This window comes from Neofelis nebulosa, chromosome 8, assembly GCF_028018385.1.
Source record: "Neofelis nebulosa isolate mNeoNeb1 chromosome 8, mNeoNeb1.pri, whole genome shotgun sequence".
Lineage (NCBI taxonomy): Eukaryota > Metazoa > Chordata > Mammalia > Carnivora > Felidae > Neofelis > Neofelis nebulosa.
This window is the reverse complement of record NC_080789.1, coordinates 20,470,944-20,488,914: the sequence shown is the minus strand read 5'-3', so window position 1 is coordinate 20,488,914 and position 17,971 is coordinate 20,470,944. Positions and strand designations below refer to the sequence as shown.

Below are 17,971 nucleotides of genomic sequence, written 5' to 3'. Positions count from 1 at the left end.
CCAGTTAGCTTACTGGAGGCAAGCCAAATATTGGGCACTTCCATACTTTATTATTAAAAAATCCAGAAGCCAGGAGCAAGCCCTGAACAGCAGTTTCTAGGTCCATCAGCACTGCAGGAATGGCAACTTCTGGGATCTTGGCTGGCCAGTCTGTGGCAGTGGTCTGGGGTAAGTCGTCATCTTTGGTGGAAGCTCTGAAATATCTGATAGATAAGCTTCAAACATTAATCAGCAATGAGGGCCAAGTGTCTGTGGAAAACATCAACCAGCTGTTGCAATCTTCCCACAAAGAATCTAGCCTTGACATTATTTTGTTGGGTGTAATTCCTGGAAGCACTACTCTGCACAGTGCTGAGATTTGGGCTGAGATGCCCTGGTGGATGTCTTCTTCTGAAAGAGCTGGTAGAGACAGCTGTAGTCAACAATAGCAAAGGGAGGACAACATCTAAGCTGTGTTTGGCCCTGACTCTTTCTGGTCTTGTGGAAGTGAAAGAGCTGCAGCAGGAGCCCTTGAACCCTGAAGAGATACAGTCTGTCCAAGAACACCTGTTACCAAAGTGACAGTTTGCTTTGTTTACAGATTGCCGGCAAAAACCCAACTTTGAAGTGTGTTCTTCTAGTCAGCTGAAGCTTTCCATTGCCAAGAAGTCTTCTCCTCTGATGAAGCCTGCTATGGACCCTGCAGCAGCCAAGCTTTGGACCCGCTCAGCCAATGACATGGAGGATGAGAGCATGGATCTCATTGACTCAGATGAGCAGCTGGATCCGGAAAATTTTAAGAAGCCAGATTCAGCTTCCCCGTGGGCTCCTTTGTGTGAGGAAGGGGAAAAAAAGAGGAAGAATTGCACCTGTGGCCTCACAGAAGCACTGGAGAAAGAGAAGCCAAGGGAACAGGTGAGCTCCAGCCCAAGCGGGCTTGTAGAAATTTCTACCTGGGTAATGCTTTCTGCTGTGCCAGCTGCCCTTACCTTGGGATGCCAGCCTTCAAACCTAGGGAGCAGACACTCCTGAGCAATAGCAATCTCACTGATGCCTGGGAGGGACCCAATGCGGTGCAAACCTGCTCCTCCAGCCAACTCCTGTCCCTCAAATCCCACCATTGTGGTTCCTCCCATCTCCTCCGGATTTGCTCACTCTCTACTTCACATGAATCCATCTGCAGGAAGGGCGCTTGGTAAACAGAGTGAAGCTGGCAAGAGGTACAGCGGTGTGCAGTGCTGCTATGCATCAAAAGGCCACAGCATAATGGAGCCTCGTTACTCTGAGTGGAGAGACCTGTTTCTCCACCTAGTGTTAGGGAATAGGACAGTGTCCTGAAGAGGGCCCTCTCCTGATGACACAATGCTGACCTAACACTCAGAGCCCGGGCATCCTTGAGTATTAACACTTTGGGACAAAGAGGGCCCCTGCCCCTATCCTAAACTCAGCATTATTGCCACTACTTATCTTCCAGACTTGGTGGTGAACTTGCATTTATTTGTTGGCGACATGAGTGAAGTGTCTCATGACCTCCTTAGGGCACCAAAGGAATCACCATTGGTTGCTGTGATCATATTCAGTGTCCTCCTGCCCTTTCTATCTCTACCTCACCCATTTTACTGTATTGTATCTGTCTTATTGTTTCGCTAATCTATAGTTATTAAAGTTGTGTACGTCTGCAAAAAAAGTCCATAAATGCTATGGAGCCGTTAAAAATATTTACAACCCCATGATGACATACAAAATATTGACGTTGTAATGCCAATAATAATATGAAAGTGTTTAGATCTACTTCACTTCTTCATCCGATTCCCTCCACAGTGTATGCATATTTTGTTTCCTTTCTTCAATACCGGACTGTACGTGTCAAGGTCACCAGTGACCTTCACCTTGTCAGATCCAGCAGCTACTTCCCCAGCCTTAGCTTTCAGCATAGTTGACCAGTGGTTCTTCATCCATGCCAAGACTAGTCTGTGTCTACCTCACTGGCTCTCTATCCCATCTCCCTTCCAGGCCACTGCTAAATGTTAGAGCACTCCAAGGATCAACTCGGTCCTCTTCTCTTCTTTACCCTCCTTTCCATAGCTCTCTCCCTAAAATATCTCATCCAGTTCCACGGCTTTATAAATACTCCACATGGTTCAGTAGTTAAAGAGTGTTTAAGGTATTTAAGCCACACCTCCAGTCCTGACCTCTACACCAAGCTCTGGGCAGGAATGTATTCAATTGTCTACTTAATATCTTTCCTTGTCTAAGATGTAAGCACCTCAGACTAAATACTTCCAAACAGAATTATTATTATTATTATTACTATTACTATTACTATTATATTACTATTATTATTGTGTCTTGTTCAATTCACACAACAGTGCATGGCCCAAGTAGATTTTCAAGAAATACTTGCTGAATAAATACGTGAAAAAAAGAAATACACATACAGCTGCTTGTACAATTACGTTTAACAACGTAAGAGTGGTAGGAAAAATACCCAAATTTTAACTGGTTGCTTATGAAATTAAGATTTTTCTTTAAAACTCCTTTTCTGGGTGCCTGGGTGGCTCAGTGGGTTAAGCCTCCGACTTTGGCTCAGGTCACATGCTCTCGCGGTTCCTGAGTTCGAGCCCTGTGTCCGGCTCTGTGCTGACAGCTCAGAGCCTGGAGCCTGCTTCGGATTCTGTGTCTCCCTCTCTCTCCGTCCCTCCCCTGTTCATGCTGTCTCTCTCTGTCTAAGAAATAAGTAAAACATTAAAAAAATAAAACTCTTTTTCTATTTTTCAATTTTATTCAGACAGTAATGGTTAATATGACTTTGGGGCTCAGAGACTTCTGCCAGACTGCCACTTACCAGCTGCACATCCTTGCTTCCTTCGTATGCCTAAGGGGCTCAAAAATATGCACCTCAGAGGCTCCTGGGAGGCTCAGTCAGTTAAGCCATAGACTTTGGCTCAGGTCATGACCTCAAGGTTTGTGAGTTCGAGCCCGCGTTGGGCTCTGTGTTGACAGCTCAGAGCCTGGAGCCTGCTTCGGATTGTTTCTCCCTCTCTCTCTGCCTCTCCCCCACTTGCACTCTGTCTCTCTCCCTCTCTCAAAAAAAATAAATAAATAAAATGTAAAAAAAAAATAATAAATGCACTTCAATTATGTCCATGTAGCGTTCACACTGCGCTTTTCTGTAAAATTCTGGATGTAAAGAGCTTTGCGTGGTATAAGGCTCATAGTGAAGGGTAGTGATTGTTAGTCGATAATACTGACAGGGAGATTTTCTTTTATAATAAAAATAGATATTTTTTTTATAAGTCTTCCCTGAAAGGAGATAAAGAATTCCACGCCTACTCCAACATCAACTCACCGCGGCCCCGCCCTCTTCCCAGAAGGCTGCGACTGCTCGGTCGGCTTTTTCCGCCCACGTGATCCTCCCAGGCTCCTCCCCATCGCCAACATGGCCGCGCCCAGGGGCACAAGCCGCACGTGATGGAGTCCGAGCACCTGGAAATTGGAGCGTGCAAGTGTGAGCAAGTTTACCTCCGTACCATCGGTTCCATCCTTTCGACCCTTACCTAGGTCCTCGCGGGCCCCTGTGTCTCTGCCGCCATGAAGACAAAGCCTATGTCCCACAAGACGGAGAACACGTACAGGGTGAGCAAAGGCAGTTGGGCCAGGAACCGTGGGTACCTGCTGCCTCAGCCTTGGAACTGGGTCTGAGCGGGACACTGGGGGCTGAGGTGTTCTGGGCGGAGCGTGAGTCACTTACCTGGCAAAAGAGAGGGACTTGGCGGGTGTAGTAAACATGGGATGGGGAAAGACGTCTGAATAAGCACGTTTCGCCCGCGGTTTGTGGGGTCTGGCCTGCCTGGGAATTCCCTTTGGTCCAGAGTTAAATTCATTATCACAGACTAATTGCTTAGGAGATGTGTTCCACTACTCTTTTCTCCTTAAAGACCAAATTGGGGGGCGAGTCGACGGAAGGAGGTAAGTGATTTCTGGCTAATGGCTATGACACCACTTTCAGTTTTTCTTCTGAGAGCTTCTTTTTTATTGTACCAATCGAATGTCTGTATGTGTTTAAAAACACTATTGTTGCAACGACTTAGCCAGATCCCTGTGCTTGTAGCGGGTTATGAAACCTAACAGATCCAGGGAGGCCACATCACCGACTTTCACCTGGATCCACCACAATTTAGTGTGGAAATTTTATTTGAAATGACATAACTGAACTTTTGCAAATACATTCGTGGAAGTATTTAATTATCTTCATATAGTAGTAGTACAGGGCGTTTAACACTATGTCTTTGAGCTTGTTTTTACACTTCTCTTTTGTGACTCATCAGTGATGTCTACATCTAGTTTCAAAACACAATTATATATTTTATGATCGATTGAAAATACAAGTCTGAAATTGCAAGAGAAGCATACTGTTATTCGTAATGATAGTACGTGAGGAGGCTTATTGAAACTTTAAACTTTATGTTTTCACAAGGCAATTGTGGACATGTAATTACTATACAGCGCTTAAAACAGATATTCAAATGTGATAAGTGTTAAATGATGATTGTATATTAAATATCCCTCCCTTTCGCAGTTTCTTACATTTGCTGAACGATTGGCGAATGTGAATATTGATATTATTCACCGGATTGATAGAACTGCAAGCTATGATGAGGTAAGAGAATGTTTACTAGCCGATCTTCGAGTATTCACAGTTGGTTTTTTAGTCTCTCCTCTTAGAAGTGAATTGTTTTTCAAGCCATTCCTTAATGAATATGAAATGCATTATACCTGTGTGATTTTATAAGTTGCTACATATGGCAAATTAGATCTCAATTAAAGCAAATTAGAAATTTATGGGCTCAATAGCCATATGTGCTACAATATTAGACAAGTGTAGATATGTAACATTTCCATCATTGTGGAAAGTTCTATCAGGTGATACTGTGTTAGACAATTGGCTTGATACCTAGATACTTAGGCTTCTGTGATTCCAGCCTCTCCCTTTTCCATGTGCATTCTGAGTGCTGGTGCAGATTCATTTTCCTGAAGCTACAGTTTTTAAGAGGTTTTAAGAACATCACTTTTCCAGGGCTTAGTTTCTTCCTTTACAAAATGAAAGGAGCTAGATTTCCAGTTCTAACCATGCTCTCAGTCACACCTGTGCTTAAAAATCTTGCTTTTGCTGCATCTTCATTATGTCTCTTACCCTATTAAGGTCCTCTATAACATGCCTTTAACTTAGGGGTTCAACTTCAGTTCTTACAGTTCTTCACTTATAACTCTAGTCAGACTTTGCTTACTGTCCCTTTGGATGCCTTATTCCAACGTGTGAATTCAATGTGTTAAATGATGTGATCTGGGTAAGCACATAATGCTTTATTTGTATAGGTTTTAGCATGGCAAAAAGGACAGGAAATACTGTTTAATGTTGAGAGAGAAACCTATATAAAGGAACAGAGACTAGAAAATTCATGTGACATTTAAGAAACTGCAAAACGTTTCAATGTGGTTATTAATTGTATGTATAGTGTTTGTGTTGATGGTGACTGGGATAGGGGAAGGAGATAGCTGGTGAGAGATAAAGCTGAAGAAATAGTCAAGGAGCATAAAGAACTTCATATGTCAAGCTAAGTTTGGATTTTATCCTGAAGCTATGGGATGTCATTCTTGGAGTAAGGTAGAGGAGTGTGTGACATGATCAGGTCTCAGTTTTAGATCTCTCTAGCTTTAATGTGAAAGGAAGAGCAGGATTGGAGTCAGGACAACCTGTTGTGAGGATTTGGTAGTCATTCAAGTGAGAAAATTATTATGGTAGCAGCAGTCAAGATGGAGAGAAGGATTCCAGAGATATTAAAGAAGTAGAATGGAGAGGACTTGTGACCTGCTGGTTATGGAGGGAAGGAGGTTAAAGTTTGGTTCTAACGACTGGGTGGTTGAGGACATCACTTATCAAGGTAGATTTGTAGGAAGAGAAGCAGAGGGTTGATTCTATTTGGGGCTTACTGAATTTGATGTACCTGTGGCCATCCAAATGATGGTGTCCAAAAGCTATTTGGATATATGGATCTGGAGGAGTACAGGTGATTTTGGAGGTGGAATTATAGATTTAGAATTCAGTATATGGTTTATAATTTAAGCCACAGGAGAGATAGATGGTTTAAGAGGTAGAATGTCAGGTTAGAGAGGAGAGCCTAGGATCTGATCTTGGGCTGGATGATCCAGAATGGTCTCAATCACATTTTAACTGGGGCTTGTTAGTCCTAGTTATCCTCATGGCCTTTTACTCTCTGATAAGCTAGACTAAGCTTCTTTTCATGATGGCAGAATCTTTTCAAGAGAGAGAAAGCAGAAGTTATAAAGCCTCTTAAAGCCTAACTTTGGCAGTTGCAAGATCACTTCTGTTGCACATTATAGGTCAAAGCAAGTCAGAAAACCTGGCCAGATTCAAGGAGTGAGAAAATAGACTCCATCCCTCTGTGGTAGGGGCTGTGAGTCACATGGCAAAGGGACAGGGACATAGTCTACCACAAAATGGCTGACATGTGCCTGCTGCTATGCTATACTGGGAATTCCTTCTTCATTTAGGTTTAAACTGCTAGGTGTATTTCTCTCTCTTAAGAGACACCGAACAAAATTTAATGAGATCCTCTTTCTTTCCCTCTATTCTGCCTATTGATTTATCTTCATTTTTATTTTTTAAAGATTTCCAAAGCACTCTTTAAAGGTTTGCTCTTTTTTTGAGATTGTAGATTTGGCATGCAGTTTGTGTACTAATTTGTACTGTCACATTCCACTCACACACACACATACAGTAATAATTTTATTGATTTTACCTTTCAAAGTACAAAGTAATGTACACTGGGATAATAAGCTAAACAGTACGACAACGTTGGTGAACTTAGAAAAACTTGTTATCTCACCTCTCCTACCCCTTATTGTCAAGGAAACTAATATGAACAATTTGGTGTATATATATATTCTGTACTTTTCTGTCATACAAATATTTGCAAATGTGTATATTTATAGAGGTCTTTTAAAAAAATATTGGCTCCTACCATATACTTTACTACGTAACTTGCTTTTATCGTTTTGGGAGTTTATCCTCAACATCCTTCTAATTCAATATAGATACAACTATTCTTAGTAGCTATATAATATACCTTAGAATTTATGGACCATGAGTTACAACAAGCACTTTCCTGTTGTTGGATATTTACACTTTTTATGTTTTCCACCCACTACAATAAAGTTGAATAAGCATCCTTATACTAGTATGTTTGTAAATTTTATAAAAAGCATCTCCAGAATGGGAATTGATGGGTCAGAGGGCATACCTGTTTTGTTTTATTTTTGTTTTTTTCATTTTAATGATTGCTGGAGTATTTTCCCACAAGGTTGTAATTCATATTTCCAAAAGCAGAATGAAAGAATTATAAGAGCACATTTTTCTGGGCCTAAAATTGTAGAAAACAGGAAAAAAAATTTTTTCTTTAGTGTGACTATCACATAAGTTTTAAAGAATCATTTGCTGCAACCAAATCAACAAAATACTGTGTTTATAAATCCTTTACCCATATTATACATCTGATTGCTTTTTGAGTATGTTAGTTATCACCCTTTAAAAAAAATGTGTTTAAACTCCGATTATCATTGTCTCAAGGTATCATTATTCTTATTTACTTTGATCATAGATTTTCTTTGAGTTGCCTGATTAATGGACTGCTTTAATCTTGGCAGGAAGTCGAAACCTACTTTTTTGAGGGTCTGCTGAAATGGAGAGAATTGAACCTTACAGAGCACTTTGGTATTTTCTATTTTGCTTCTATTTTTTTCTCCCATCATTTGTACTTTATGTGTTTAAAACGACTAAATTAGTGGTATGGTAGAAAAGCAGAACCTATTCTCTGTCTCTTTCTCCCTTTTTTTTTTCTTCACCCAGGAAAATTTTACAAAGAAGTTATTGACAAGTGCCAGTCCTTCAATCAGTTGGTCTATCATCAAAATGAGATAGTTCAGAGTTTGAAGACTCACCTGCAAACCAAGAACAGTTTTGCTTATCAGCCCCTTTTGGAGTAAGTAACGTGTTGAGAGAAAGCTCAATGACATTTATCTGAATTATAGAAAGGTTGTGTTTTATACTACATTTGCCTTAGATCTGGTGTCTGTAATTTGGAAACAAGAATGTACCTTTTCTTTTTTTTTTTTTTTTTTTTCTTTTTTTTTTTAATTTTTTTTTTAACATTTATTTATTTTTGAGATAGAGAGAGACAGAGCATGAACGGGGGAGGAGCAGAGAGAGAGGGAGACACAGAATCAGAAGCAGGCTCCAGGCTCTGAGCCATCAGCCCAGAGCCCGACGTGGGGCTCGAACTCGGGGACCGCGAGATCGCGAGATCGTGACCTGAGCTGAAGTCGGACGCTCAACCGACTGAGCCACCCAGGCGCCCCAAGAATGTACCTTTTCTGTTAGATCAGAACATTAGTGAATTGTCAAAAAGCAGAATCTTTAGAGTTATCCTCCTTTTTTTTTTCTTTTATACATTTAAGAAAATTCATATTTCTTTCATGCTACAAGAATGAGCATAATTTGTGATTAAAAAAAAAAATACACTTTCTTGCTCCAGCTGAATTTCTTTGCTGAACTCTTAAAATGTGAAAAATGTTATGCCTTTCTCAAGACTTGGTTTGGAAGTTTTAATTAATCCTGTTATCACAGGCAGTCTGTTATCATTTGTGAAATAGTCTGTCTTTTGATCTGCATGTCTCAGAATCAGTTACCTCTACTTATCTTTAATGCAGTTTGGTTGTACAGTTGGCACGAGATCTGCAGACGGACTTTTATCCACATTTTCAGGATTTTTTCCTGACCATCACCTCAATCCTGGAGACTCAGGACACAGAGTTACTAGAATGGGCTTTCACCTCGCTGTCCTATCTTTACAAGTACCTGTGGAGACTGATGGTGAAGGACATGTCCAATATATACAGGTGACCCTTTTCTCTCTCTAATTCGGGTTTGGTTTGATTTTTGTCCCTTTTCAATTTTATTTTATCTTACGTACAATTCAGCACTGTTTAGTAAATTTATGGGGCTGTGCAGATACCACCATAATCCAGTTTAAAAACATTTCCATCATGGGGCACCTGGGTGGCTCAGTCGGTTGAGCGTCCAACTTCGTTTCAGGTCATGGTCTCGCGGTCTGTGAGTTCCAGCCCCGTGTCGGGTTCTGTGCTGACATCTCGGAGCCTGGGGCCTGCTTTGGATTCTTTGTCTCCCTCTCTCTGCCCCTCCCCTGCTTATGCTCTGTCTCTCTCCCTCTCTCTCTATCTCTCTCTCTCTCTCTGTCAAAAATAAATAAACATTAAAAAAAATTTTTTTTAAGCATTTCCATCATCGCCAAAAGATTTCTCATGTCTGTCTACAAGTCAGTCCTGCTCCCCATCTGCATCAGTTTTGAGAGCAAAAGCAATATATATATATATATATATATATTAAATATATATATAAAATATATATATTTATTATATATATATATATATTAAATAGTCATAATTGTCTCTGTGAAAACAGCTGTGCTTTAGGCTCCTCAATAGAACAGTCCTCCTCAGTAACAAAACAGTTTAGCATCTGAGTTTTGCAAGTTCTTATTTTTTGTTCAAGTGCCGTCTTTATCAATACTGGCAACCAGGATTGCTCACTCTTGCCCTGTGTTTAGTTAAAAAATGTGCACTACCCATCATGCGTACCTGCTGACATGGCTGCCTGACTCTGACATTTTTTTTTGATTGTTTTTCTCTGGAGTTCTGTTTGACTCCAGACTGCCCTTCCAGCTCAGTCTCTATACAAAGTTGGTTCTCCAGCCAAAGTGGTCCACATTGGCCGGTCTGCATTGACCTGGTTGGTCTTTTCTTATCTGCAGCCATTGAAATCCTGCCTCTTGCCGTCAAAGTCAGGCTTGGTTTCCATAATCTCCACAAATATTTCTGGGCACCTTAGCCAAAAGTGAAAGCTTTGTACTCTGAACTCCTCTGGTATTCTATACACTTACGTTACACAACTTCTGTTATAATTGTTTGTTCATAGTAATGATGTTCTTTACAAACCTGTGAACTGTTCAAGAGTCCAGTCTTAAATATCTGCATTTACCCAGTCCCTAACATATTAAGTAAGCCTGAAGAGACATTCAGAGAACATTGTGAACAAATGTGGACAGGGAAAGAGGATGAATTCCGTAGTTACATTTTGTTTAAGGAAAAGATTGTTTATAATCAATCTCAGTCTGGGACTGATGGAGCTTTCCACTTGGTGTACTGATTATTTCTGCATACTTTAATTGCCACAGGAGTATGTAAGATTACCGCCCTCTTCCCAAGTATAGGTGTGGGTTTGGGATAGGACTATAGATTTCGTTTTTGTTTTTATACCAACCCCCTTTACCCTACCCTTGGTTGAACCACCCTTCCCTCTACCCTGCCTTGATTAAAGAATGAGAAAAATATTTTTCCAGCCTTCGCTGGTTCTTTGTGAAGCTTTTGGTAAAATGTATTAGAAACCAGATTACTTTGTCAAAACCAGCAAGATCTTGGGGCAGTATTCAGTAGTCCCCCCTTATGTGTGGGGTTTATGTTCCAAGCCCCACAGTGGACACCCGAAAGCACAGATAGTACTGAACTCTGTATGTGCTATGTTTTTTCCTATGTATACATACCTATGACAAAGTGTAATTTATAAATGCACAGATTAATAGCAATAACTAATAATAAATAGAACAATTATAACAACATACTGTAACAGAAGTTGTGTGTATGTGGTCTCTCTTTGAAAATACCTTATTGTACTGTACTCACATTTGTGATGATGTGAGATGATAAAAGGCTAATGTGTTGAGATGAAGTGAGATGAACAACAAGGTAGATATTGTGGCATTAGTGCTGTGCTCCTATTGAGCTGACAGTGGTCAGTAGGAGGAGCACCTGATTCCAGACCACAGTTGACTATGGGTAGCTGAGACCACTGAATGGAACACAGATAAGGAGGGACCACTGCATGGCTTATTTGGTTTCATGACTTCTCTTGTTACTTTTTTACCTTCTAAGCCACGCTTTCCACTTCTAAATTTATTTGCTGTTGGTGTGACATCTTCAACAGCCTGGATATTTTCACATAAGTATTACTAAAATCAAAGTCAGCACATTCCTGCTCAAACTATCTCTTCATTCGTTCATGTGTTCAGTAAGTATGTACTGTGTTAGGCCCTTTTTGGTTGCCCATTTCCCAACAGTGATACCCTCTTTCTTCTCGTCAACTGAGGCTTGGTGTCTTAGAGGCATTTTTGACCCAGTTGTCTTCAAGGACCCCAAATCCTCTTGATTCCATTATTCGTGTACTCACTTGATTAAGTATTTATTAAACACTGTACAGCACCTGAGATGCAATTGCAAATAAAACAGATAAAAGATCCCTCTTCATGCAAAGTTTACAGTTTATCAGTGGAACATCTTGGGTGCATGCCTGGCATGTGTGAGGAACAGCAAAGAATCCTGGGTGGTGGGGCAGCATGTATAAGTAGAGACTAATTAGACAGTGCCACATCATACTAATAAGGGTCCAGGCCTTGTGGGCACTGTAAGGTCTTTGCTTCCACCACAAGGACTCTTGAAATGTCTCTTGGGTCCATCTTTTGCCATTTCACTCTACCATCAGCTTCTTTCATGCCCTTGTTCGCCCAAGCTTGCGTGACTTGAACAGATTTCTAGCTGGACTGCCAGCCTCTTCTTGCTTCATTTATTTTATCCTATATCCTGCTGCTAAATTAAACTTTCTGAAATATTAACTTCTTATGTAGCCAATATTTATTAGCACCTGTTATGGGCAACGAAGTGCTAGGTACTGAGGGTACAGCGAAAATAAGAGATGCATTCCATGCTCCCTGTCATTGGGGAGACCAGTTTAAACAATGTGATTATTCAGGTAATTATTTAGTTAGAGCTACATGGCGGTGTGACCTTAAGCAGGTTGCTTGACCTTTCTGTCTCCGTTTCATTATCTGTGGAACCAGGATAACAGTTCCCACCCCATGGAGTTGTGTTGTTTACAGGAAGTAACAGAGAAAGTGCTTACGAAGATGAAAGCTAAAGCCTAGTCTCCTCTGTTTGGTGTTCACAGTGACCGGTTTACCTGAGCAGCTTTATCTGCAGCAGCCCACCCAGCCACATCACCCTTTTTCTTTCAGACAGACTAGCCTCCTTTAGATTGCTTCTGCTTGCCCCATCTTTGCTCTCGCTTTTATCTCTAGTCATACGCACTACTGTACCCACCTGAATTCTTCATATTGTTCAGGACTCAGCTCTTCATGGAGTCTTCTCTGTAAGACCTGTACCACCGGTCCTAGGATTTTTCTTGTCTGTGACCTTCATCTTCTGTCTTGGTAGTTGAATGAGGTTTTAAAGCACTTGCTTTATACTTGAAATGTATTCCTTGCATACCTAGCACAGTGTTGGGCATACAGTTGACATGGAATGTATGTTTATTAAAATGTGATTAAACATGTCTTATTTTCTCATTTATAGCATGTATAGTACACTTCTGGCTCATAAAAAACTACATATAAGAAACTTTGCTGCTGAAAGTTTTACTTTTTTGATGAGAAAGGTTAGTCTGATATATGTTTATTGCTCATTAATCCTCAAGAATCTGATGAACAGAAGCAGATATCTTTTATAATACGATTTTTATGAACTAAATATATATGTATGTATATGTATGTGTACATATATACACGAATAAACCTTTTACCATTTTGAATTTATCTTATCATAAAATTGCTCACTAATGTGAAATAATTTGAGTCACTCATTTATTGTTATTTAGGTTTTTGGTAGCTTACAGTGTGTGCATATCAGAAGTGCCCTCGAATTCAAGTCAGTAAATATATGAATGGTGAGAGTAGTAGAAAATTTTATAATAATTTCCTGGAAAGAACTGATGACATAGTGTCACTTGTGTTTGTTTCCATAGTAAATTTTAGAGGGTCACAGTGGTATTAATTTCTCTTATAAGTATGTGATTTGCTTTCAAAAATAAAATACTGCCTTAGGTAGTTTTTCTTGGCACAGACCTTCATATTATTTCATTGAATCACTGTTGTATATGAAATAAGAAGTGGTATACTATTATAATAGTTTGAAATCATTACAGGTTTCTCTTCCTTTTAGAATTTTATCCTAATTACATTTAACTGAACCTGTGGACCAGTAAATAATATGTATTCATTTGGATGTTTGTTTTGTAAATACAGTTTTCCATTTGCATTTTGTGTTTTAGGTTTCTGATAAAAACGCACTTTTCAATTTAATGTTTCTTGATCTTGATGAACATCCGGAAAAAGTAGAAGGAGTTGGACAGTTGCTCTTTGAAATGTGCAAAGGAGTTAGAAATATGTTTCATTCCTGTACAGGGAAGGTAAATAACCGGAAGGATACTTAGTGTCTGTGTGAAAGCTATTAAAAAGAAAACCCATAATATTTATGTAAATGGTGTGGAGAGAGGATAGCCTAGAATAAATAAAAAGCACTAAATAGGGAGCATTAGGTTGTTGATAACAATGCTTACCTAATGTAGGTTCTGGGTGATTAGGTATAGTATTTACTTACAAAATCATTGCTGTCTTCTCCATCTGGATCCTAGAAGGTAACATAAATTGATTAATGAGTGAGGAGTAGACAGTTGGATGATAAAATTCTCCATCCTAGTTTGGGAATTCCTTTTGGGATGTGCAGTTAACCATCAAAGCTACCCTGTCTTTGATTATTCCAGATCAGATTTTAAGATAGGTTAATCAGAGTGGGGAATAATCAGACTGGGAAATAACAGTGTTAATACTTAAAAATAAGATTGTACATGTTTATTTTAATGGTTATTGGCTTCCCACAGGCAGTGAAGCTAATTTTGCAAAAACTAGGACCAGTTACTGAAACAGAAACTCAGCTACCATGGATTTTAGTTGGAGAAACACTCAAAAACATGGTCAAATCCACTGTGTCCTACATCTACAGGGAACATTTTGGTCCACTTTTTGAATGTTTGCAAGTGAGTTCTAATTTTTAAGGATTTGTTTGTAATAAGCCCAAGAGTTGATTGTTCTTGCTCTTAGTTTAGCAAAACACTCCTGGAGATTGTATTTTTATAATTGTTATCTTTATACTTTTGCATACATACTAGGATATTTTTTCCCCCTCTATCTCCTGGTCTTTGGTTGGTTGGTTTTTGGTTTTTGGTTTTTGGTTTTTGTTTTGGATATTTTGAGATGCAATAGAACATAGTGGCTAAACGCCCTTAGAGCCAGACCGCCCCTGTTCAAATCTTGGCTTTGTCACTTACTGGTAGTGTGACTTGGGAAAGTTACTTAAATATCTGTTCCCCATTGTTTTCATCCGGTGGGATTATGGGACAGTAATATTATCTACCTCATGGTTGTTATCAGGATTGTGAATAAACACTTACAAAGCACTTTATGACTGTGCATTCAAAAATGTTAGGTATTCTTAGTGACTCCTGGTAGGTGTGTCTTTCTTTCAAAACAAAGGAATGTGAAAATTTGAACTGCTTCACCCAGTATTTTCATTATTGGGTTAACAGGTGAGTTTCATATGTTATAGTTATTCTTTTCTGTTAAATTCTTTATTGGCAGGAATCACTCCTGGATCTACATAGAAAAGTAACCACAACGAACTGTGGGGAAAGTTCTGAACAGATAAGAAGGTTGTTAGAAACATATCTAATACTTGTGAAACATGGAAATGGATCAAAGATAACCAAACCAGTCGATGTTTGTGAGGTGAGTTCCCAACTGCATTTGTTTAGAGTCTGTTCATTAAAAGCTATTGCTAAGTGTACATTGTTTTTTCTTTTATTTTACAGGTATTATGTCAAACAATACACATAGCCAATCTTTCCACAACTTGCCGGGAGACCCTCTTGGCTGTAATTTCTGCTTTGATCCTGGGTGAAAATGTTTCCTTGCCAGAGACCTTTATCAAAGAAACCATACAGAAAGTAATTTACTTCAACAAATATTAATTGAGTAGTTAATAAGATGTTTAGCATTGAGAAGGCCTCCTGGGGAATACAAATGAAGTGTGCAAAGGCTCTGCCTTCAGGGAATTTATAATCTTGTTAAGGAGACGTGAGTTGCATGCTGTAATAGAGACAAAACAAAATGCGATAAAGTAAATGTTTGGCATATATTCAGCAACACGTATAGCTTACCATGTGCTAGGTATGGACTAGGTATTCCAGGGTGGACAGTATGGTGCCTGCAGTTTTTGATTGTTAGGGAAGTGGGGCCCAGGGAACGAGTTATTATAATCCTTTGAATTAATCTATTGATGTCATTGAAACATAATGATTAATTCTGCTTGGGGTTGAGGGACAGAGAATGTTTTTCAACGAATTTATATTTGGGATAATCCTTGAAGGTTAACTAGCATCTGCCAGTCAGAGAAGGTTTAAAAATGCCAGGGAACAGCACAAGGTGCGTTCAGAAAGTACAAAAATGTATGCCGATTGGGCTTCCATGGACACAGGAAGTGTGATGTATATCAGTGAGGCTCTGTTTGGCTTTGAAAAGTTTGGTTGGGTTTTATCCTGCAAATAGTGGAAGGCCCTGGAAAATTTTTAAGCAGGGTAATGATCTGATGATTTGAGATTTGCGTTTTAATGAGTTTAGAAGAGGTTTTATAGGGAAGCGGGATTGAAAATAGACCAATTAGGTTCATGCCGTGCAGCAGTAAAAAGTATGGAGAAAGGTGTAAAATAGTGCTGCCTGCCGTTTCATGATTCTCTGTAGCTGGGAAAGAACTAAGCAGCTCTTAGGCAGAGGCCTGCATAATCGCTGGAAACCTAGTGCCCCTCACATCTGTAAGTAAGTTTCTTTGGCAAAGGACAAGCATTTGGACGGAAGACTGGTTGAAGTGTGCCTGCCGCTACCTTATTCCAGCTGCCTTCCCAAGGAGAAGGGCTTAGTGCCTGTGTCTCACAGCTGGGGGTGTCCTTGCCACCAAGTTCTTTTTGAGAGTGACTTCTCCCGAGACTCTGTTGACTTGTACCAGGCATCCTACCACTTCTTGCTTGCAAATTAGAGGACCTTGAGTGTTTTGGGTGTTTTTTGTTTTCAGGAATGGGGAAAGTACTCTCTGTATATTTAATGTGTGTGTGTGTGTGTGTTTTTTTTTAACCTGTGGTCCACAGATTTTTGAGAGTGGATTTGAAAGACGTCTAATTTTGGATTTTTCTGAAGTCATGTTTGTTATGAAGCAGTTTGAACAGGTGAGCAACTAATGTTTTGGATTTGTTTTGTTATGGATCTGTCACGATGAAATAATCAAACTTAAAATCCTATGATTTTTGTTTGTTTGAGAGGAATAGAATAAGTATTTGATGTTTTAGTCCATATTTTTTGATGCAATTATATTCCAATTGTAGTTTATAAGTAAAACTTTGTTTCATATGCCAAGGCATTTAAAATGCCGTTAGATAACCAACTTGTTTTCTAATAATCCTTGAGGAAGTTATAGAACCGTGTGGTAAAATTGAAAAGAGTTTAAGGAACTTTTTTTTTTTTTTTTTAATTTTTTTTTTTTTTCAACGTTTTTTATTTATTTTTGGGACAGAGAGAGACAGAGCATGAACGGGGGAGGGGCAGAGAGAGAGGGAGACACAGAATCGGGAACAGGCTCCAGGCATCAGCCCAGAGCCCGACGCGGGGCTCGAACTCACGGACCGCGAGATCATGACCTGGCTGAAGTCGGACGCTTAACCGACTGCGCCACCCAGGCGCCCCAGAGTTTAAGGAACTTTTATGTGACTTTGGAAAAGTCACATTCAGAAAAAACAGTTTCTGAAACATTTTGGGTTGCAGTAAGGTTACAAATGTACTTTATTGCTACAAAGTAAATACAGTACCTGATTTAATGAGAGAAATCTTTCCCATTAAATCCTGACTTTATTTTATCCCTTTCCCTCCCTTCCATTAAACATTTGCCATTCCTTATAACTGGTCATGCATAGCATACCTCATGGAAGCCTGTCTGTGTTTGTTCTGATTTCCCCATTAGTCATTAATATATTATCATTTGCCTCCATAAGTAAATAATAAATTAATTAAATAAACAAACAAACCTTTGTGTGTGTCCTAGCCCTGTTCCTTCCTGTCCAGTGAGAGCCCTTTATCTTGCTCTGGTTTTTGTAGCAACCCCATTGTTTCCTTCTCCCCTGTTCTCTTTTTATCTTCTTAAACTGGTAAGAACAGAGACTACACTTGATCTTACCCAAAAGGCCGAGAATCCGTATCTTTGGTTTTTTTTTATAAACACCTTATTTTTATCAGAGGACTCCTTATGTGTATTCAAACAATCAAGCAGGGCTAAAAGACAATCACTTGATTTCCACTCACATCTCCCTCACCAGGAGCAACCACATCTCTTAGGTTTCATCTGTCTTTTTCTGTTACTTCATACTTTCTAATCATTTAAATATACTGCTTTTCCTTGATGCATTAGTTTTAGTTGTTAGCTATAGACTTCTTATGGTGGATGGATTCTGATTCTTTTATACTCTCATCTTCTCAATAGAGTTACAGCACAAATTTTGGTTGGATTCCTATTCACCATATAATTAATCCTTCCAAACAGGGAGTATTTTATAATTATGTTTCCCTTTTTTTTTTTGTATACTTTTCCATTTTTCCTAAAGTTACAGATTGCCTCATTCTGGAATAACTGGAAATTATTTTCCTTGAATAGCTGGACAGTGAGTCTGTTTTCCCACAGCATTCTAAAATGCCTTTCACAGGGCAAACTGTCAGAAAACTTAGCAGCTTGAGTTTTTGTTTTTGTTTATTTTCCTTTCCTGGATACACTCCTCCTGAAGCAGTGCAAGTCTGAATGGGTTGCTTTCTCAACACACTGAACAGATGTCATACTAGGACTTCCTTTTGCTTTTCTC

The 17,971-nt window shown here is 39.4% G+C and overlaps 1 protein-coding gene and 2 pseudogenes across 2 annotated transcripts in view; 2 read left to right on the top strand and 1 right to left on the bottom strand.

The window, feature by feature from the left end:
• Positions 1–119: 119 nt before the first annotated feature.
• LOC131483942 (anamorsin-like) lies at positions 120–994 on the top strand (annotated as a pseudogene).
• Positions 995–3,409: 2,415 nt separating this feature from the next.
• Positions 3,410–17,971, top strand: part of UTP20 (UTP20 small subunit processome component) — a 109,678-nt gene continuing 95,116 nt past the window's right edge. For both annotated transcript variants that reach the window (XM_058741642.1, XM_058741641.1), the window contains exons 1-11: positions 3,410–3,615; positions 4,559–4,639; positions 7,705–7,771; positions 7,907–8,039; positions 8,767–8,955; positions 12,538–12,619; positions 13,292–13,429; positions 13,901–14,056; positions 14,658–14,804; positions 14,888–15,022; positions 16,217–16,294. In XM_058741642.1, coding sequence (XP_058597625.1) covers positions 3,571–3,615; positions 4,559–4,639; positions 7,705–7,771; positions 7,907–8,039; positions 8,767–8,955; positions 12,538–12,619; positions 13,292–13,429; positions 13,901–14,056; positions 14,658–14,804; positions 14,888–15,022; positions 16,217–16,294 — 1,251 coding nt within the window. In that variant the 5' untranslated portion in view covers positions 3,410–3,570. The remainder of the gene's footprint in view (positions 3,616–4,558; positions 4,640–7,704; positions 7,772–7,906; positions 8,040–8,766; positions 8,956–12,537; positions 12,620–13,291; positions 13,430–13,900; positions 14,057–14,657; positions 14,805–14,887; positions 15,023–16,216; positions 16,295–17,971) is intronic.
• On the bottom strand, positions 17,108–17,315 carry LOC131484239 (U2 spliceosomal RNA; annotated as a pseudogene).